The sequence below is a fragment of the Lotus japonicus genome, chromosome 2 (genome assembly GCF_012489685.1).
Source record: "Lotus japonicus ecotype B-129 chromosome 2, LjGifu_v1.2".
Lineage (NCBI taxonomy): Eukaryota > Viridiplantae > Streptophyta > Magnoliopsida > Fabales > Fabaceae > Lotus > Lotus japonicus.
The window spans coordinates 14,631,800-14,647,690 of NC_080042.1; the positions used below are offsets into that span (position 1 = coordinate 14,631,800).

At 42.0% G+C, this 15,891-nt stretch overlaps 2 protein-coding genes across 4 annotated transcripts in view; both read right to left on the reverse strand.

Moving 5' to 3' along the window:
• The window catches only part of LOC130737646 (ATP-dependent DNA helicase homolog RECG, chloroplastic), a 35,155-nt gene extending 34,225 nt beyond the window's left edge, over window positions 1–930 (reverse strand). Inside the window, exons 1-3 of one of the 3 annotated variants that reach the window (XM_057589461.1) lie at window positions 645–930; window positions 423–508; window positions 198–327 (exon numbers count right to left, since the gene is read on the reverse strand). In XM_057589461.1, coding sequence (XP_057445444.1) covers window positions 198–327; window positions 423–508; window positions 645–647 — 219 coding nt within the window. In that variant the 5' untranslated portion in view covers window positions 648–930. Of the gene's footprint in view, window positions 1–197; window positions 328–422; window positions 530–644 lie in introns of all 3 variants that reach the window. The other 2 variants (XM_057589460.1, XM_057589459.1) reach the window with 2 other exon arrangements.
• Window positions 931–7,237: 6,307 nt separating this feature from the next.
• Window positions 7,238–8,251, reverse strand: LOC130736096 (uncharacterized). The gene has a single exon (XM_057587944.1). It carries the CDS (start codon window positions 8,249–8,251, stop codon window positions 7,238–7,240), a length of 1,014 nt encoding a protein of 337 aa, XP_057443927.1.
• Between the last annotated feature and the right edge of the window lie 7,640 nt (window positions 8,252–15,891).

A 15,891-nucleotide genomic window follows, 5' to 3' on the forward strand; every position in this document is an offset into this window, starting at 1 on the left:
CAAATATTTACATGAGTTCAAGCAGACAAGAACTGAACTTCAAACCTTCATCTTTCATAATGAAAAGAAAAAACATTCAACCACTTAGAAAGTCAAAATCAAATAACAAATTAGAAATCCTTTCAACTTTTCATCAAACACAGTAAAAAACGCGACCAAAACATGACAGCTACCAACATAAAATACCGTTAACCTACCTGATTACGCAACTTTAAACTGCTCCCCCTTCCACCACACGGTTCCATTTCCACAACCTTCTTCTCTGGAAACTTGTGTTTCATCCGGTAACACCATTTTGAATATTTCAAAGGGAGAAAATTACCACACCTGCAACAACAAGAGGCACGGAAACATGAAACCCTAGTGCCCTGAACTTTCACTTATATCATAAAACAAGAACAATGCATGCAGCATACTCATACCTCATCCTCCTACTGAAAAAGGTTGAATAACAACTTCCCTTGCCTTGAAAGACCACAACATTTCTGAGTTGCTTGCAACTGAAACACTGAAAAGACTGAAGAGGCCACTTCAGGAAAATCAAGAAAATTGAAGTGAAAAACGCGAGCATGAAAAACACCACCATGTTCAAATGAGAAGTGATGTGGTGAATTTGAAAGAACAGAGGTTGAGTGAGGAATTACCATTGCAATTTGCAACGTTGTCTGCGTCGAAAGTGCTGCGGCAGCTAGGTGGGTGTCGGAACGGTGACAGGGAAAGAATGGTGTATGGTGTTGGGCGGAGGTTATCGGTGTCTGGGGATTTTCATTAAAATCACTTTCAATGAAAACCGAATTTGGGTTAAAAAGTAGTTTTTGTCAAGAATTTGGGTTAAGATTGTGCTTCAGGTTGTTGTTGGTTCTGATGCCATAGTTGCATTGGATGTGTCTTGCACTACGTCTGCTAGGGTGGATCTTATGGATTTGGCGTCTTCTCAGTCTTAGGATTTGGTTTATGAACGAGCATGTAAGATGTGGTCGGTTGGTAAGGAGTTGGGGCTTGTTTGGAATGGTTCGGCATTGAGGGTAGGGGTGTTCATAACCGAACCAATCCAATACAAACCGAAAAACCAATTCAAAAAAACCGAAATTCAATCAAACCGAAAACCGAACGGATCCAAAATTGAGAAAACCGAATTTTTTTATTGGATTGGATCGGATTTCGAATTTGATTTTTGAAACCAAACCAATCCAATCCAAACCGAATATTTACAAATACATATAATTTTATTTGTACATATATCATATCATTCGTACTTACATATTTATGTCTTTATATATTTATAGAATTATTATATATCACATGCTTATTTATATGAAGATATATTTGAGTAAATAAAATTTCAAGTCATAATTTGAAAAATATGCCTTAGAGTGAACATATATTTGAAAATATGTCATCTATTATAGAGGATAAAAAAAATTTCTTCTTATTATTTTAGAGGTACTTGATATTTATAGCTTCTTTGAAAAACTGAAATCTAATCCAATCCAAACCGATAAAAATTGGATCGGATAAAAAAAATTTCTTCTTATACACATGCTTCTTTAGAGCATAAAGTGTAAGAATGATGTAAAAATTAGGAAAGTATCTCATTAATGATAAAAAAATGTGCTTGGTACAATGAAGGACCCCTCCCCCCCCCTTTAAAGTGGGTGTCATCCTTATCTAGAAGATTCCTGGATTTGGGCCTTACAACCAAGGCCTAAATCCCAATACTAATAAGACAAATACAAATAAGACAAATACAAGTGAGACAAAATAGACCTTGGGACCACATTTCAGGCATGTGACCATTCACTGCCCTCGTGGTCACCACGTCAAGCTCTTATCCATTAGGCGAGCGTCCCTTAATCCGGGAGGGGTGTAGGCTTGTATAAGCCCGCCCGGTCCATAAGCCCACAAGACATGAAGCTTGAACTTCCTTAAAGCTGAGATGTCTTTTGAATAGATGAAATTTTTTGAGTGTCGTTGTAGTTTACAGGCGCGCGCCTATCCCACAGGCCCACAAGACATGGAGCTTGAACTTCCTTAAAGCAGAGATGTCTTCTGAATAGATGAAAAAATTTGAACTGTACCCAACAATCTAGCCCTGACAATAGCGTTTATACGATCGCCCTCGCCCCTTCATACGTAGCATCTCAAACATTTTGGCTTTATGCGGGTGTTAGTCAAACGTTACCGTCTTACTCGCCTACACCAAGGGCGATAGGAGGAAATCGCCGGTAGTTGACGAACGGGAGCCAAAGCGCCAAAAATCTGGAACTTCCAGGAGTGAACTTAAGCAAAGCAAACAACACTTAATGAGTCGATGCCCAAAGTTCAGAAGGAGAAGAAATCAAACGTCAATCTTCCTCCGCCTAAACATCAGACCCCTTGAGCGTTCGCCAATTTAAGTGCGACAACAAGTCCGCCCCCTCAGTCAGCAAGGGATACAATGTCTGGAAGCGAGACTGGCCGGCTTCACAATGTCTTTGGTTCGAAGTTCAACGGCCTGTAGTTCATGGAAAGGAATTTCAATATTCAAATTCCTCATGAGGTCGCCGCCCAAGGAGCTCAGGGCGCTGTTACTCTTGCGGTTAATCAAGCTCTTGTCACAGCTAGCTGTGCCGCCGGATTGCTGCCACATTTGAAGAATACCGAGTTGAGCAAGGCCCGCGCTCAATTGAAGCTTGAAGAGGTGAAGGCGGCCTATGCACGCCTGAAAGCTGATGCTGAGAATTCCGCTAAATGCGTCGATCTTGCCAAGAAGCTGGCAGAGGATACCCTGGCGAGTGTCCGTAAGCAATTTACAGAAGTCGAAGAAGCGCTCAACAAAGAGAAGGCTGCGCGGACAAGTGCTGAAGGTAAGCTCCAAGCGTCGGAGAAAATGTGCCAAGAGCTTGAGGCTAACTTGGAAGAATCTGACAAGACTCTCTTGGAAAAGAGTTATCGCCAATATATTCTTGGGTTTCTGGACGCCAAAGCCCAACTTCAAATTCTCTACCCCAAACTTGACTGCTCTCAGTTTGGTTTTATGAAGAAAATTATTGATGGCAAGGTCGTGGGGTCCCACCGATCCCAATGTGAGTAGCCTCCCCTTCATGCAGGAGTCAGATGAAGAGGAAGAAGAAGAAGCTGAGGGCGAGGGAGTGAAGAAAGCTGACAACAACGTTGCTGGAAGTGGCGAGGCCAACAATGAGGATCAAGTGAAGAATGACCAAGCCTAACTTGGCGTAGTCCTCAATTTTTCTTAAGTTTGATTTTCATTAGGCCTCTGTTATAGGCCTCGCCCTTTTTAATTCCTTGTACTGAAACAATTTATGTTTTGTAATGGGCTTCTCCCTTTTTAAGTTTGTTTTGTGGTCTGTTATGATGACTTTTGCAATGGGCCTCGCCCCTCTTTAATTTGAATGAATGTTCTTTTTATACTTGTGTTTTTACTTTGCATTCCTTTTTGGCATTCTTACTGAGACTTGGCTCGCCATATGGCGAGGCTTTCTTTTCTTTTGCTCAATATTATAATCGAGGATTAGGCGCATTTTACTGGCCTTAGTCGTTTTACGGACGTGGCTTGGTTTCTAGTGGCCACTATAATTTCCAAGGCTATGTATGCTCAGTGGCGACGCTTTCTGATTATGAAAGTCTTACTTGTGGTATTTTATGCCATTGGGCGGTTTGCACCCTTTTTAATAAAATAAAAAAGTTTATGAGCTAAATCTTGTCTATTGACAAACATCAAACTTTAAAACAACTTTTTCATTACTTGAAATAAAACTGGGAGCCATTCGTCCCTACATGGGTAGGTCGCCTGGTTAAAAACCTTGTTAAAGGAAAAAAGAGTGCGACTTTCTTAACTTATCTATAATATTGCCTCAGATTTGAGGCAATCCATGTGCGGCGAACTTGTCCGCCATCCAAGTTTGCACGCTCCCGCGCCCACTTCCCCTTTAATTCGGAAAGGTCCTTCCCAACTTAGTGTTAGCTTGTTATTCCCAGAGGTCATTGTTCTTTGTCGTAGCACCAAGTCTCCCGCCTTCATCCTTTGAGGGACCACTTTGGACGCATACTTTCGGGCGAACCTTCCTTTTCCTGCTTCATTGCGCCAGTGAGCTTCTCTTTGCAGTTCAGGGAGCATGATTAGGTTGGCGATTAAATTTTCATTGTTTTCACCGTTATTCATTGTTGCCACTCGCCAACTTTGATTCTCCACCTCAACGGGTAACATGGCATCAGAACCATAAGTGAGTCTATACGGTGTTTCTCCAGTACTGGTCTGCACAGTTGTATTGTACGCCCATAACACTCCTGGTAATTCCTCTGCCCACCATCATGTGGCCTCATCCAACTTCTTCTTCAACCCATTTAATATGACTTTATTAGCCGCCTCTGCTTGACCATTTGTCTGCGGATGCTCGACCGAGGCGAATCACATTTCGATTCCCAAGTCTGCACAAAATTCCCTTGTCAATGCACTTGTGAATTGTGTGTCGTTGTCCATAACCAACGCCATTGGGACTCCAAAGCAACATACAATTCGCCGCCAAAAGAAATTTCTAATTTTTGCGGCGGTAATTGTTGCTACCGCTTCCGCTTCTATCCATTTTGTGAAATAATCCACTGCTACCATAATAAATTTCATTTGAGACTTGGCCACTAGAAAGGGTCCCAAAATGTCCGCCCCCCACATGGCGAAGGGCCAAGGGGCAGTCATTGTCGTGAGTTGCTCTGGCGGTGCCCTGTGTAGATCAGAAAAAATTTGACACTTAGAACATTTCTTAACATACTCCAGACAATCCTTCTTGATTGTTGGCCAATAAAATCCTGCCCTAAGCACTTTCACCGCCAACGATCGCCCTCCAATGTGACTTGAACAGACTCCTTCATGAACCTCCGCCATGATATCTTGAGCTCTATCAGTATCTACACAATTTAGCATTGGCGACATAATTCCCCAACGATACAATTGTCCGCCTACTAAAGTATAAAAACTGGCATCTCTTCTTCTTTCCCTTGTGTTTTTGCTTTCATCCTGAGGTTGCTGAGTTAAAAATTCTATAATTGGGTCCATCCACAATTGCTCGCCACTTGCTACTGCCTTTGTTGCTTTGAATTCCACCAAGTCAGTACTTGGGCGGGCTAGGGTCTCTTGTATCACTGTTTGATAGTTTCCCAGTCGCCCAGTACTAGCTAACTTGGCTAATGCATTTGCACGCTCATTTTGACTACTCGGTATGTGTTCAATCTTAACTTCTTTTTTGCTAACATAAGTCTTTGCACGATCTCCAGATATTTAGACAATTGTAGATCATTTACCTGATAATCTCCTTTAACTTGCTTCACGACCAATTGTGAGTCGCCCTTTATGTACAACTTATGCACTCCTAACTCAACTGCTAGCCTCAATCCTACAATTAGCGCTTCATACTCAGCCTGGTTTTTGCTCGCCCGAAAACCAAATTTTAAAGATTGTTCAATCAACATTTTATCTGGACTTTCGATTGATACACCAGCTCCACTTCCCTGTTCATTTGAAGAACCGTCCACTGAGAGGACCCACTTTGCATTTTCTTTATCGCCCTCCGTGGGCGTCATCTCTGCTACAAAATCAATCAAACTTTGGATCGTAACTTGCCCTCTTGGTTCATACACGATATCATACTCTGACAACTCCACCGACCAACTAACAAGTCGTCCTGAATAGATCAGGCTTTTGCAGGACTTGCCATAGTCGAATATATGTCTTTACTTTCACTTAAAAAACTCTGAAAATATGACCTGAGTCGCCTGGCTGTTTTTAGTATTGCGATGGCCACCTTTTCAATCTTTTTGTAGCGCACCTCCGCTCCTTGAAGGGTGTGGCTAACAAAATAAATCACTTTGTATTTCTTCTGCTACTCTTGTAACAATACCGTGCTGACCGCCGTACTAGTGACCGCCAAGTATAGTATTAATGGAACATCTGGTGTGGGTTTTGCTAAAATTGGCGGTGAAGCCAACAACTCCTTCAATTGTTGAAACGCTTACTCGCATGCCGCGGACCACTGAAAAGTTGTATTCTTCTTCAAACATGCAAAGAATGGCGTCGCCATGTCCCCCGCCATCGGCAGATAGCGAGATAAGGCCGCCAGTCTCCCTGTTAACCTTTGAACTTCACGAACATTAGTAGGGCTCTTCATATCTAGGATAGCCTTACACTTGTCCGGATTGACCTCGATGCCTCTTGATGTTATCATGAATCCAAGGAATTTTCCGCCCAGAATTCCAAAAGTGCACTTCTCTGGATTCAACCTCATGTTGTACTTCCTCAGCTGGGCGAACGCTTCCTCCAGATCTTGGTAATGATCGCCCTCTTTTACGGACTTTACAATCATATGATCAACGTAGACCTCCATATTTCTGCCTACTTGATTTGCGAAGACCTTTTCCATCAATCGATGATAGGTCGCCCCTGCATTTTTCAGCCCAAACAGCATTGTCCTGTAACAATAATTGGCTTGACTTGTCATGAACGCCGTTTTTTCCTCGTCGGCGCGGTGCATCATTATTTGATTGTAGCCGGAATATGCATCCATTAAACTTAACATTTCATTTCCAGAAGCTTCATCCACCAACTTGTCAACATTTGGAAGTGAATATGAATCTTTAGGGCACACTTTGTTCAAACTTGTATAATCTGTACATATTCTCCATTTTCCATTAGCTTTTCGCACCATAATGACATTCGCTAACCAAGTAGGATATTGCACTTCTCTGATAAATCGCCCCTCGAGCAACTTTTGAGTTTCTACTCGCACGACCTTGTCTTTTTCCTCGCCCATCCTTCTTCGTGCTTGCACCACTGGCTTTGCTCCAGGTTGGATAGATAATCTATGAGAAATGACTTCTGGGTCAATGCCCGGAACGTCCTTGATTGTCCAAGCAAACAAGTCCAAGTTACTTTGGAGTAGTCCCACCAAACGATCTTCTTGCTCTTTAGAAAGTGTGCTTCCAATTTTCAACGCTCGCCCCGCCACCTAAATAGATTTTGTATCCTCGGTAGGTTGAGGTCTCAATTCCTCGGAATCATCACGAGGATCCAGATTAAAGTCTTCATGTGGGAAAATTTCAGTAACATGATGGCTCTCCTTAGCTGCCTTTTTGCCATACAACGCTAATCTATGAGTGTAGCATTCTCTCGCCGCTTCTCGGTCCACCCTCAAAACTCCGATCTTTCCATTGCATACCGGATATTTCACTGTCAAATGGGCAAATGAGATTATTGCACATACTTTTTCACAAATTCTCCCTCGCCGAAGGCTGTTGCTAATTCCACATATCCATGCACCTTTTCCCGGTCGCCCATAAATCCCACTAAGCACCCAGTATATGGCTTTAAGTCAGATTCTTTTAAACCCAATCTTTCAAATGCATCGCCATATATGATGTCTACAGAGCTTCCTTGGTCTAAAAAGACCTTTTTAGTAACATAGTTGTTTCCTGGGAGTGTCACCACAATATGATCATTATCATGTGGAGTAACATGATCAAAGTCCTGAGGTGTGAAAGTAATAGGAGTGTGGTTCAACCAACACTCCCCTTCATAGGCTTTGTGCATCGAATTCACCGCTTCCACATATCCTTTTCTTCCTATGCTAGATAATCGCCCGCCGCCAAATCCTCCAGCGATTGAAGAGCATGACCCAGCAGGTACGCCAAAATTTTCAACCACCTCCTTTCCTTTTGAAGTTCCTGCCTCAGTGGCCACAACTGCTTCAGTTTGGGCGGGTTCATTTGACACAAAATTTGCTAAGTGTCCAGCTTTGATCAACCGCTCGATCTCCTTGCGTAATGTCCAATAATTATCTGTGGTGTGGCCCACAGCCTTGTGAAAATCACACCACTTGGTCATATCAACATTTGTCGGAGGTCGCCTGGGTGGCTCTGGGTACCGAACTGCATTTGTCTGCCCAACTACTCGCAAAATCGCACTAAGAGGGGCGTTTAACTTTGTTTGCTGCCCCTGTATGGGCGCGTTTCCCCCATGTGTCGCTTGATTTGCCGGAGCGGCTTGGGCATTTCTATGCCAAGTGTTGCTTTGTGGCCCTTGCCTTGCAGATTGGTAGGGCGCCGACCGAGGTTGACGCGACGTTTGAGCTGGTCGTTGATCCTTGGACGCGCGCCCCCTTTCCGCTGTTGAGTCTAGTTGATTGCGCCAGTTGTCTCTCTCTTTCTTTGTTTGATCGTCTTGTTCAACCAAGATAAATTCTTGCGCTCGGGCACGCAAATCCATCATGTCTTTGGCGGGCCTTCTGGTTAAGTCTTTGTTTAATCAGCCACACCGAAGCCTATTTTTGAAGGCCGCCACACAGACCTCGGGATTGGCGTCTTCCAATTGAACCGAAACTCTACTAAATCGTGCCATGCAATTTTTTATTCGCTCGCCCTGTTGCTGACGAATGTTGAACAAGTCAGCAGGGGTCGCCTTTTGAGTTTGATTGGCAGAAAATTGAGTTAAGAATTTTGTGGACAAGTCGGTGAAGTTACAAATAGAATATGGAGGTTGCTTGATGAACCATGTCACCGCCACACCCTTAAACGTGGAGGGTAATAATCTGCACTTCACTACATCAGTCGCCCCGCCAATGACCATTTTGGTGTTGAAGTACCGCAAATGATCTATCGGGTTAGAGTCGCCTGAATACATGTCCAACGTTAAAGTTTGCAAGTGTTCTGGGATTTCAACTGTTGCAACCACGGGTGCGAAAGGCTGAAAATCGACCACATCCTCCGCATCCACCCTTTGGCCACGGCGAAGGTCTCTAATCTGATTAAGATATTCAACTTGAGCTTGCAAATGCTCGTTCTGGCGTTGAACTTCATGGATGGTGTCCAACACTTGCTTCAGCTTCGTCGAGTTCGCTCCATTTACCTGATTCTAGGCTTGCATAGGTGTCTCTACCTGTTGATCACCAAAATCTATGTTATCTAGAGTAGAAAATTGCCTCTTAAGGCCAAGGTCTGACTTTGCCGCCAAACCTGAGTGTTGGACCAGAATCTTCGGCATCGAGGTGGCACGTGATCACACCGCCGCCGAGGCCGCTCCATCAGAGGAAGCCTCCTGCTCCCCCTCGGGTTCCGGCTGGATCGCCCGAACTTGACTCCTACCACCGCTGTGACGTCCACCACCACGCCGACGTGGTGCACGTCCACCACAAGAACGCGTCTCCATCTAACTGGAAGTCTGCCTCTATCACGTTAGTGGAAAAAACCACTGAGCTAGATCCACAGACGACGCCAATGTTATAGTCTAAGGTCCACTAAGAGAATATTCTACGTCCTTGCAAACTCTAGCAGAGGATAAAGTGTAAGAATGATGTAAAAATAAGGAAAGTATCTCATTAATGATTAAAAAAAAGGTGCATGGTACAATGAAGGACCCCCCTTTTATAGTGGGTGTCATCCTTTTCTAGAAGATTCTTAGATTTGGGCCTTACAACCAAGCCCCAAATCTCAATACAAATAAGACAAATACAAATAAGACAAATAAAAGTGAGACAAAATATACCTTGAGACCACATTTCAAGCTTGTGACCATTCACTACCCTCGTGGTCGCCACGTCAAGTTCCTATCCATTAGGCGAGCGTCCCTTAATCCGAGCGGGGTGTAGGCTTGTATAAGCCCGCCCGGTCCATAAGCCCACAAGACATGAAGCTTCAACTTCCTTAAAGCTGAGATGTCTTATGAATAACCAATAGCCGAAACCCCAGAAAACGGAGACGCACGTCTCTATTGTTTAACAATGGCCAAAGCCTCAGAATTAGTCAACATAAGCAAGCATACAACATTGCAAGCATACCAATATTTCAATCAACACGCCAATCAACTTAAACACCTTCATTTCAAACGCAAGCAGTGCGATTAAAAATGCAAGACTCAAAGACACTCTAATACTGAGTTACCCTTACCTTCGTGAGTAGAAGTAATGCATAGACGTTGCGAACCTAGAACAAGAAATACAGTCTCATCTATACACGCTCCACTAGAAGCAATACGATATATTAACACTAATCTAAACCGAAAAGAAAGCTTTTAAAGCTTCAGAGTTCACATTTAGGCATGAATGGACAACAGGACCTTTGTTCGCTGAAACACGCGTAACTCGAGCTATAGAACTCGGAATGACGCAAAACCAAAGCCAAATTTCAACAACTTAAAGGGCTACAATAAATGTAAGGCCATGTTTGCCAAGAATTGATTTTTCTCCCAGCCCCCCACACACAAGTCTCGGCCACTACCCCAAAACAGGTTTCTCGAACTTTTTCTTTGATCCAATTTAATTCCTAGGCAATCCAGGTGATATTTAGGGCAGGGAAACTCTCAGAAAAATTTAAGAACTCGAAATGCGAATTAGGGGTATTTTAGTCAAGATTTATTAACTAAAAACTCAAAGTCTGAAATTCTAGTTCCCGTATGGCAGATGTTCTACGCGATGCTTAAGCAATTGCTTTGACAATCGAATAATAGTAAACAATACAAGCATAAAATAAACAAAGCACAACACCAAAGTTGTTAACCCAGTTCGGTGAAACTTCGCCTATGTCTGGACGGTTTTCACCCAAAAAAAGGAGATCTACTATCTCAAGATACAGGAACTACAAACACTCATGAACACCATAGCTCATAGTTCTCTTCCTAATCTACCCAGTGTATTTCTACTTAGTATATCGAACTAAGTATGAGAGCCCCTCTCTTTTTCTCTCAACCACTACCACAGTGATTGGTAAGAACATCAACAATCACAGTTTTAACACTCAAGAACACAGAACACAACCTTGCCTTATAGAATCAATGAGCAATGTTTGTTCACAACGAACACAAGGACTAGCACAATTAAAAACCCTAAAACACTTGATATATATATGAAGACCTAATATATATATATATATATATATATATATATATATATATATATATGCTTCAGCAGCCACACTAGGGTTTCTAGAGGCTGAAGCAGTAGTCCAACAACAACAAATCAAAACGCAATCTTCAGAGTAATGATTGCATTTACAATTCAATCAACCATTAACACAATAGAAACAAATCTTCAATTAGAGATTGTTTCAACAAATAAATCAGCCGACAATAAATAACCAAGATACAGCAACTTAACCCGTAAGTAACCACAATAAAATCTTCACCATATTTTCAGGGCACACATAAGCACTCAAAGTAATGGACTGTTATTCTGTGCTACACAAACACAGATGTCACAACATCTACTTCGACATCAGGTTGTTTTTTACAAAATGAAAGACAACCAAAAGTAACAACAATCTCCCTCTTTGTCAAATTTTGTCTAAAACAATTCGAGTGATTGAGAAGATACATATACCTCCCCCTTAGCAGCGGAACTCCCCCCTCAAATAGTGCAACCCACAACACACAATAGATAGCACATCCTTGACAGCTTCCACAGACAAATTCACCACAAACTCCTTCACAAGCCTCTCAAAACATCTTCCAACATGTAGAATTGTCTTCATCAGGCCAACCTTCTCAATGACTGCCATAACTTCCTTGCACTCAAGCACATCAGATTCAACCTCCCTTTCAATGGCAAGTCTGCTTTGATAAGAATACTTCCATTTTAGAACATTTTCTTCAGAATGGAAAGAGACATTGTCAAGAGGGGCAGCATGAACATTCTTGGGAATACAGGCCTGCAAACTTCTTCTTCTCAGCAGGCACGATGTCTGGGACATTTGCTTCAACATCTGATTCAGAATCAGAAATAATAATAGGGGCTTTCTTCTTCTTCTCACTCTTGTTTTTCCCAGCCTTTTCTTTTCCTTTCCATTTCACATCCTTTTTCCTGGACTTAGGAGTAGTAGGAGAGGGCTTGATCTTCTCCTAAGGAACATAAGGGACTTCACTCGCAGTGGTCCTTCTTTTCCTTTTGAACCGTGCAACAACACTTTCTAGAAAAATTTCGGACAGAGGAACTTCATCATCATCAGAGTCATCGCCATTAGAGATGTTCTGAACAGGAACCTGGATTGGTTCATCAGAGTGAGTTTCTTCAGAGGATACATACCCTTTATCACCCTTCTTTGAAGAAGAAGGAGATGTAGCAGATTCAGTAGGAATGGTCTCGTCAACGATCACATCCTCATCAGGGTTTTCTGGAATAGGGGTTTCTTGAGGAACATTGGTGTCCTGAGGGGCAGATGCCTTGACATCAGGCACAACATCACGATCGGAACCCATGGGGGTTTCTCCCTCATTGATGCTAGCAGGAGCATCATGAAAGGGTTCTTCTTCATCAGAGGTGACATCATCTAGGAACACACGCGAGGAGTCATGTGGCTGTGACTTGTATTGCTTTCTTGCCGGTGTTCTCGCCTTCTTCTTTGATTGAGATAGGGATTTCTCAATCTTGGATGAAGTGGATTTTGAAGACCCACTTTTCAGACCTATGAACCTAACACCATACTTGTTGGTGACAAGCTTTGCGTCTACAGAATCAATCTTTCCTGAGGATTGAGACATTTTGAAAGTGACAGGAACTGAACAAGACAAGAAAAGAACAATTGAGAGAGAAATAAGGATTTCAGAAAACAAAATCACAAGCAGTTGAGAAGTGAGGACAAATGGGCCGTTGGGGGTAGTTATAGGGAAGTTTCTTGATGATGCTATAATCTCTTTGCTGACATCACAACGACAGTTAATTTTGATTAATGAAAAACTAGTCGTTAACAACTGCTCAAGCGTTACTTGCTACAACTCTTCACTTAAGCAAATCCCAAGACTTCCTCTCAATTTGTTAAATGTGCTTGCGTCAAGGGTTTTGTGAAAATGTCAATCAATTGCTTGTCGGTTGTAACATGCTCCAAAGTGATGATTTTGTCTTCCACCAAATCTCTAATGAAGTGATGCCTAATGTCAATGTGTTTTGTTCTGTTGTGCTGGATTGAGTTCTTGGAGATGTTAATAGCATTGATATTGTCGTAGTACAATGTCATGGCATCCTGTTCAACATCATACTCCTTGAGCATTTGTTTCATCCATATTAACAGAGTACAACTACTTCTTGCTGCAATGTACTCTGCCTCTGCAGTTGACAAGGATACACGATTTTGCTTTTTACTAAACCAGGAGATAAGATTATTTCCTTGGAAGAAACAACTTCCAGATGTACTTTTCCTATCATCTGCATTACCTGCCCAATCTGCATCACAATAACCTACCAGAGAGGAGTTAGTATCATGAGTGTAGAGAATACCATAGTCACTTGTCCCATGAATGTATTTGATAATCCTCTTCACTTGCAGCAGATGACTTGTCTTGGGTGCAGCTTGATATCTTGCACACACACCAACAACAAACATTATATCTGGCCTGCTTGCAGTAAGATACAATAAGCTACCAATCATACTCCTGTACAAGCTTTGATCAACATCCTCTCCTTTGTCATCTTTGGTTAATTTGACATGAGTTGCAGCTGGAGTCCTTTTGTGACCTGAGTTTTCAAGACCAAAATTCTTGACTATTCTTATAGCATATTTACTCTGCGTGACGAACATAGAATTGAAGGTATGAAAAACGGTAGAAAGGGGGGGTTTGAATAACGTTTTCAGTATAAAGCTTCCACCTTAAAGATTTTGACAAATTTTTCGAGAACTTAAGTGCTAAAGATAAGAGATAGAAAAGCACACAAGGATTTTATCCTGGTTCACTTGATAAATCACTCAAGCTACTCCAGTCCACCCGTTAAGGTGATTTCTTCCTTCTTAGAATGAAGGCAATCCACTAATCAGGTAAGAGTTACAACTGAACTTGAAACCTACAAGTGACTAACAATTACACTGACTTAGCTCACACTAAGATTCACTCTCTTAGTCTTCTGTAGGATCCGATCAACCTTGATCTCCTAAAGGAACTAAACAAACTGTTTATCAAAGAATTGTTTACAAGAGATTTGCTTCTAAAAAGCTAATAGTAAACTCAATGAATTTCAGATGAAAGAAAGCTTAGAAGAATTTAAGTTTGTCTTGCGCGTATGTGAATGCTTCTAGCCGTTTCTTTCAGTCTTCAGCCTCTTTATATACTACAAGGATTAGGGTTGAGCGTTGCATGGGAAATGCTACCGTTGGAGGGCAGTTCTGGAAAATCCAGCTTCTGCTGTGGCTGAGAACGTTAGGTAGGTCGTCAGGAAGGTACAGTTGCTTTTGTACTTGGATAGCGACGCGACCTTTAAACCTAGGAGACTTCTGATCAGGGGAATGCTTCATATTGGAACTTGTGAAGCTGGTTGATCAGAGTCAGAGGGAAAGCCCAGATCCTCTGACCATTGTTTCTTCTGATTCTGAACTCAGAGGGAAGAACATGGTCTTCAGAGTATCTTGCTTCTGGACATCAGAGTTTCCACTATTCAGCTTCTGGATCTTCAGAGTCTTCTACACCATCAGAATATCTGAGCCTTCAGTGTTTCTTGGTTATCAGACTTTCTGGATCTTCAGAACTTCTAGTGACTGAGTCCTCATCAGAGTTTGTATAGCTTCAGAACTTCTGAAGCTTTTCCACTGTTCATACTGAACATGGTGAATGCGAAAGCGTTGCTTGGGTCACTCTTTATACACAGTGCTTCTGATTTGTGTGAGATTGAGTTGAGGTCAGAGCCTGTAAATAGCACACTCAGAAAAACACGTTAGAGTACCACAATTGTTCATATCAAAAGGTTAACTTGTAATCATCAAAACATAGAGTTGTACTACTAGATCAAAACTTGATCTTACAATCTCCCCCTTTTTGATGATGACAAAACTAAGATTTTTGATGAACAATTCTTAAACATTAAACTGAATTCACTCAGAGTTTAGAGATATAGAATAAGACTTATCCTGATGTGAATAGTTTATCTTGCTCATTCTGAATTCAAGTCACTGCTTGATTCTGAGCTTAGCTCCCCCTGAATCTAATACTTGATGAAAACGTTAGTAAAGTCTAGATTCTGAGCTAAATGAAATAAGAGTTCAGAGTGAAAAACTTATGACATAGATGAAAATCGAGTAATCAGAGCGCATAAGTAATCAGAGTCACGGACAAGGTATCAGAGTCTTGGGTGTCAGAGTCAACTAGAATCACTTCAGAAGAAGTGAAATGTATTCCTTGTATTTGCCCAGTGACACATCTATGGTCATGAAGGTGGAACTCTTAAATTCTCCAAAAGAAAAATAAATCACACTAACACATCTTACACATCAAAAACTGGGTTTACTCCCCCTTTTTGTCATAAGCAAAAAGCTTGGGGTGTGAAAAACTTAGCTTGAAGTACAAGGTACTCCCCCTTAGAGAAGGTCTAAGTTTAAAGAAAATGAAAACGATGCAAGAATCAGAGTTAGGCGAAATAAATAGAAGAGTTAATGCAAGAGAAGAACGTTTACCACCGGCAAGGGAGTAAAGAGAAGGGTCAGTTACCAAGAACTTAACCTCGAGAAACTGTAGGAGCATTAACTTTCAGAGAGAAAGTGAAGCCTATATAAAGCGTTGGAGAGAGAGGTAAGCTTCACACCTCGAACAATTTTCAGTAAAAGAATATGGCATCATACATCGTAGCACTAGAAGAGCTGAGGAAGAAGGCCTTCGAGGAGGACTTGTTCCTTAACATCAGGCATCCAGAGGGTACAGCGACCATCTCGGAGCGAACACGGACACTGCTGGAAGAGGACCTGCGTCCAGAGTTGAAGAGAGACCTGAGGGAATTTCTTGCCTTCGTTGAGGAGGTGCAAGAACTCAGCCGTCTTGAACTCAAGCTGCTGGAAGAAAAAGAGAGTTTGGAAGAGAAGCTCAAGACTGCAGAAGAGATTCTGGAGAGGGATGAGCTAAAGAACAGGTTCAACAACATCCAGCATGTACTGGAGCGTCTGGAG

Bases quoted from the DNA above. Each gene is read 5' to 3' on its own strand.
- LOC130736096 (XM_057587944.1), bottom strand. From the start codon at position 8,251: ATGGATTTGCGTGCCCGAGCGCAAGAATTTATCTTGGTTGAACAAGAC.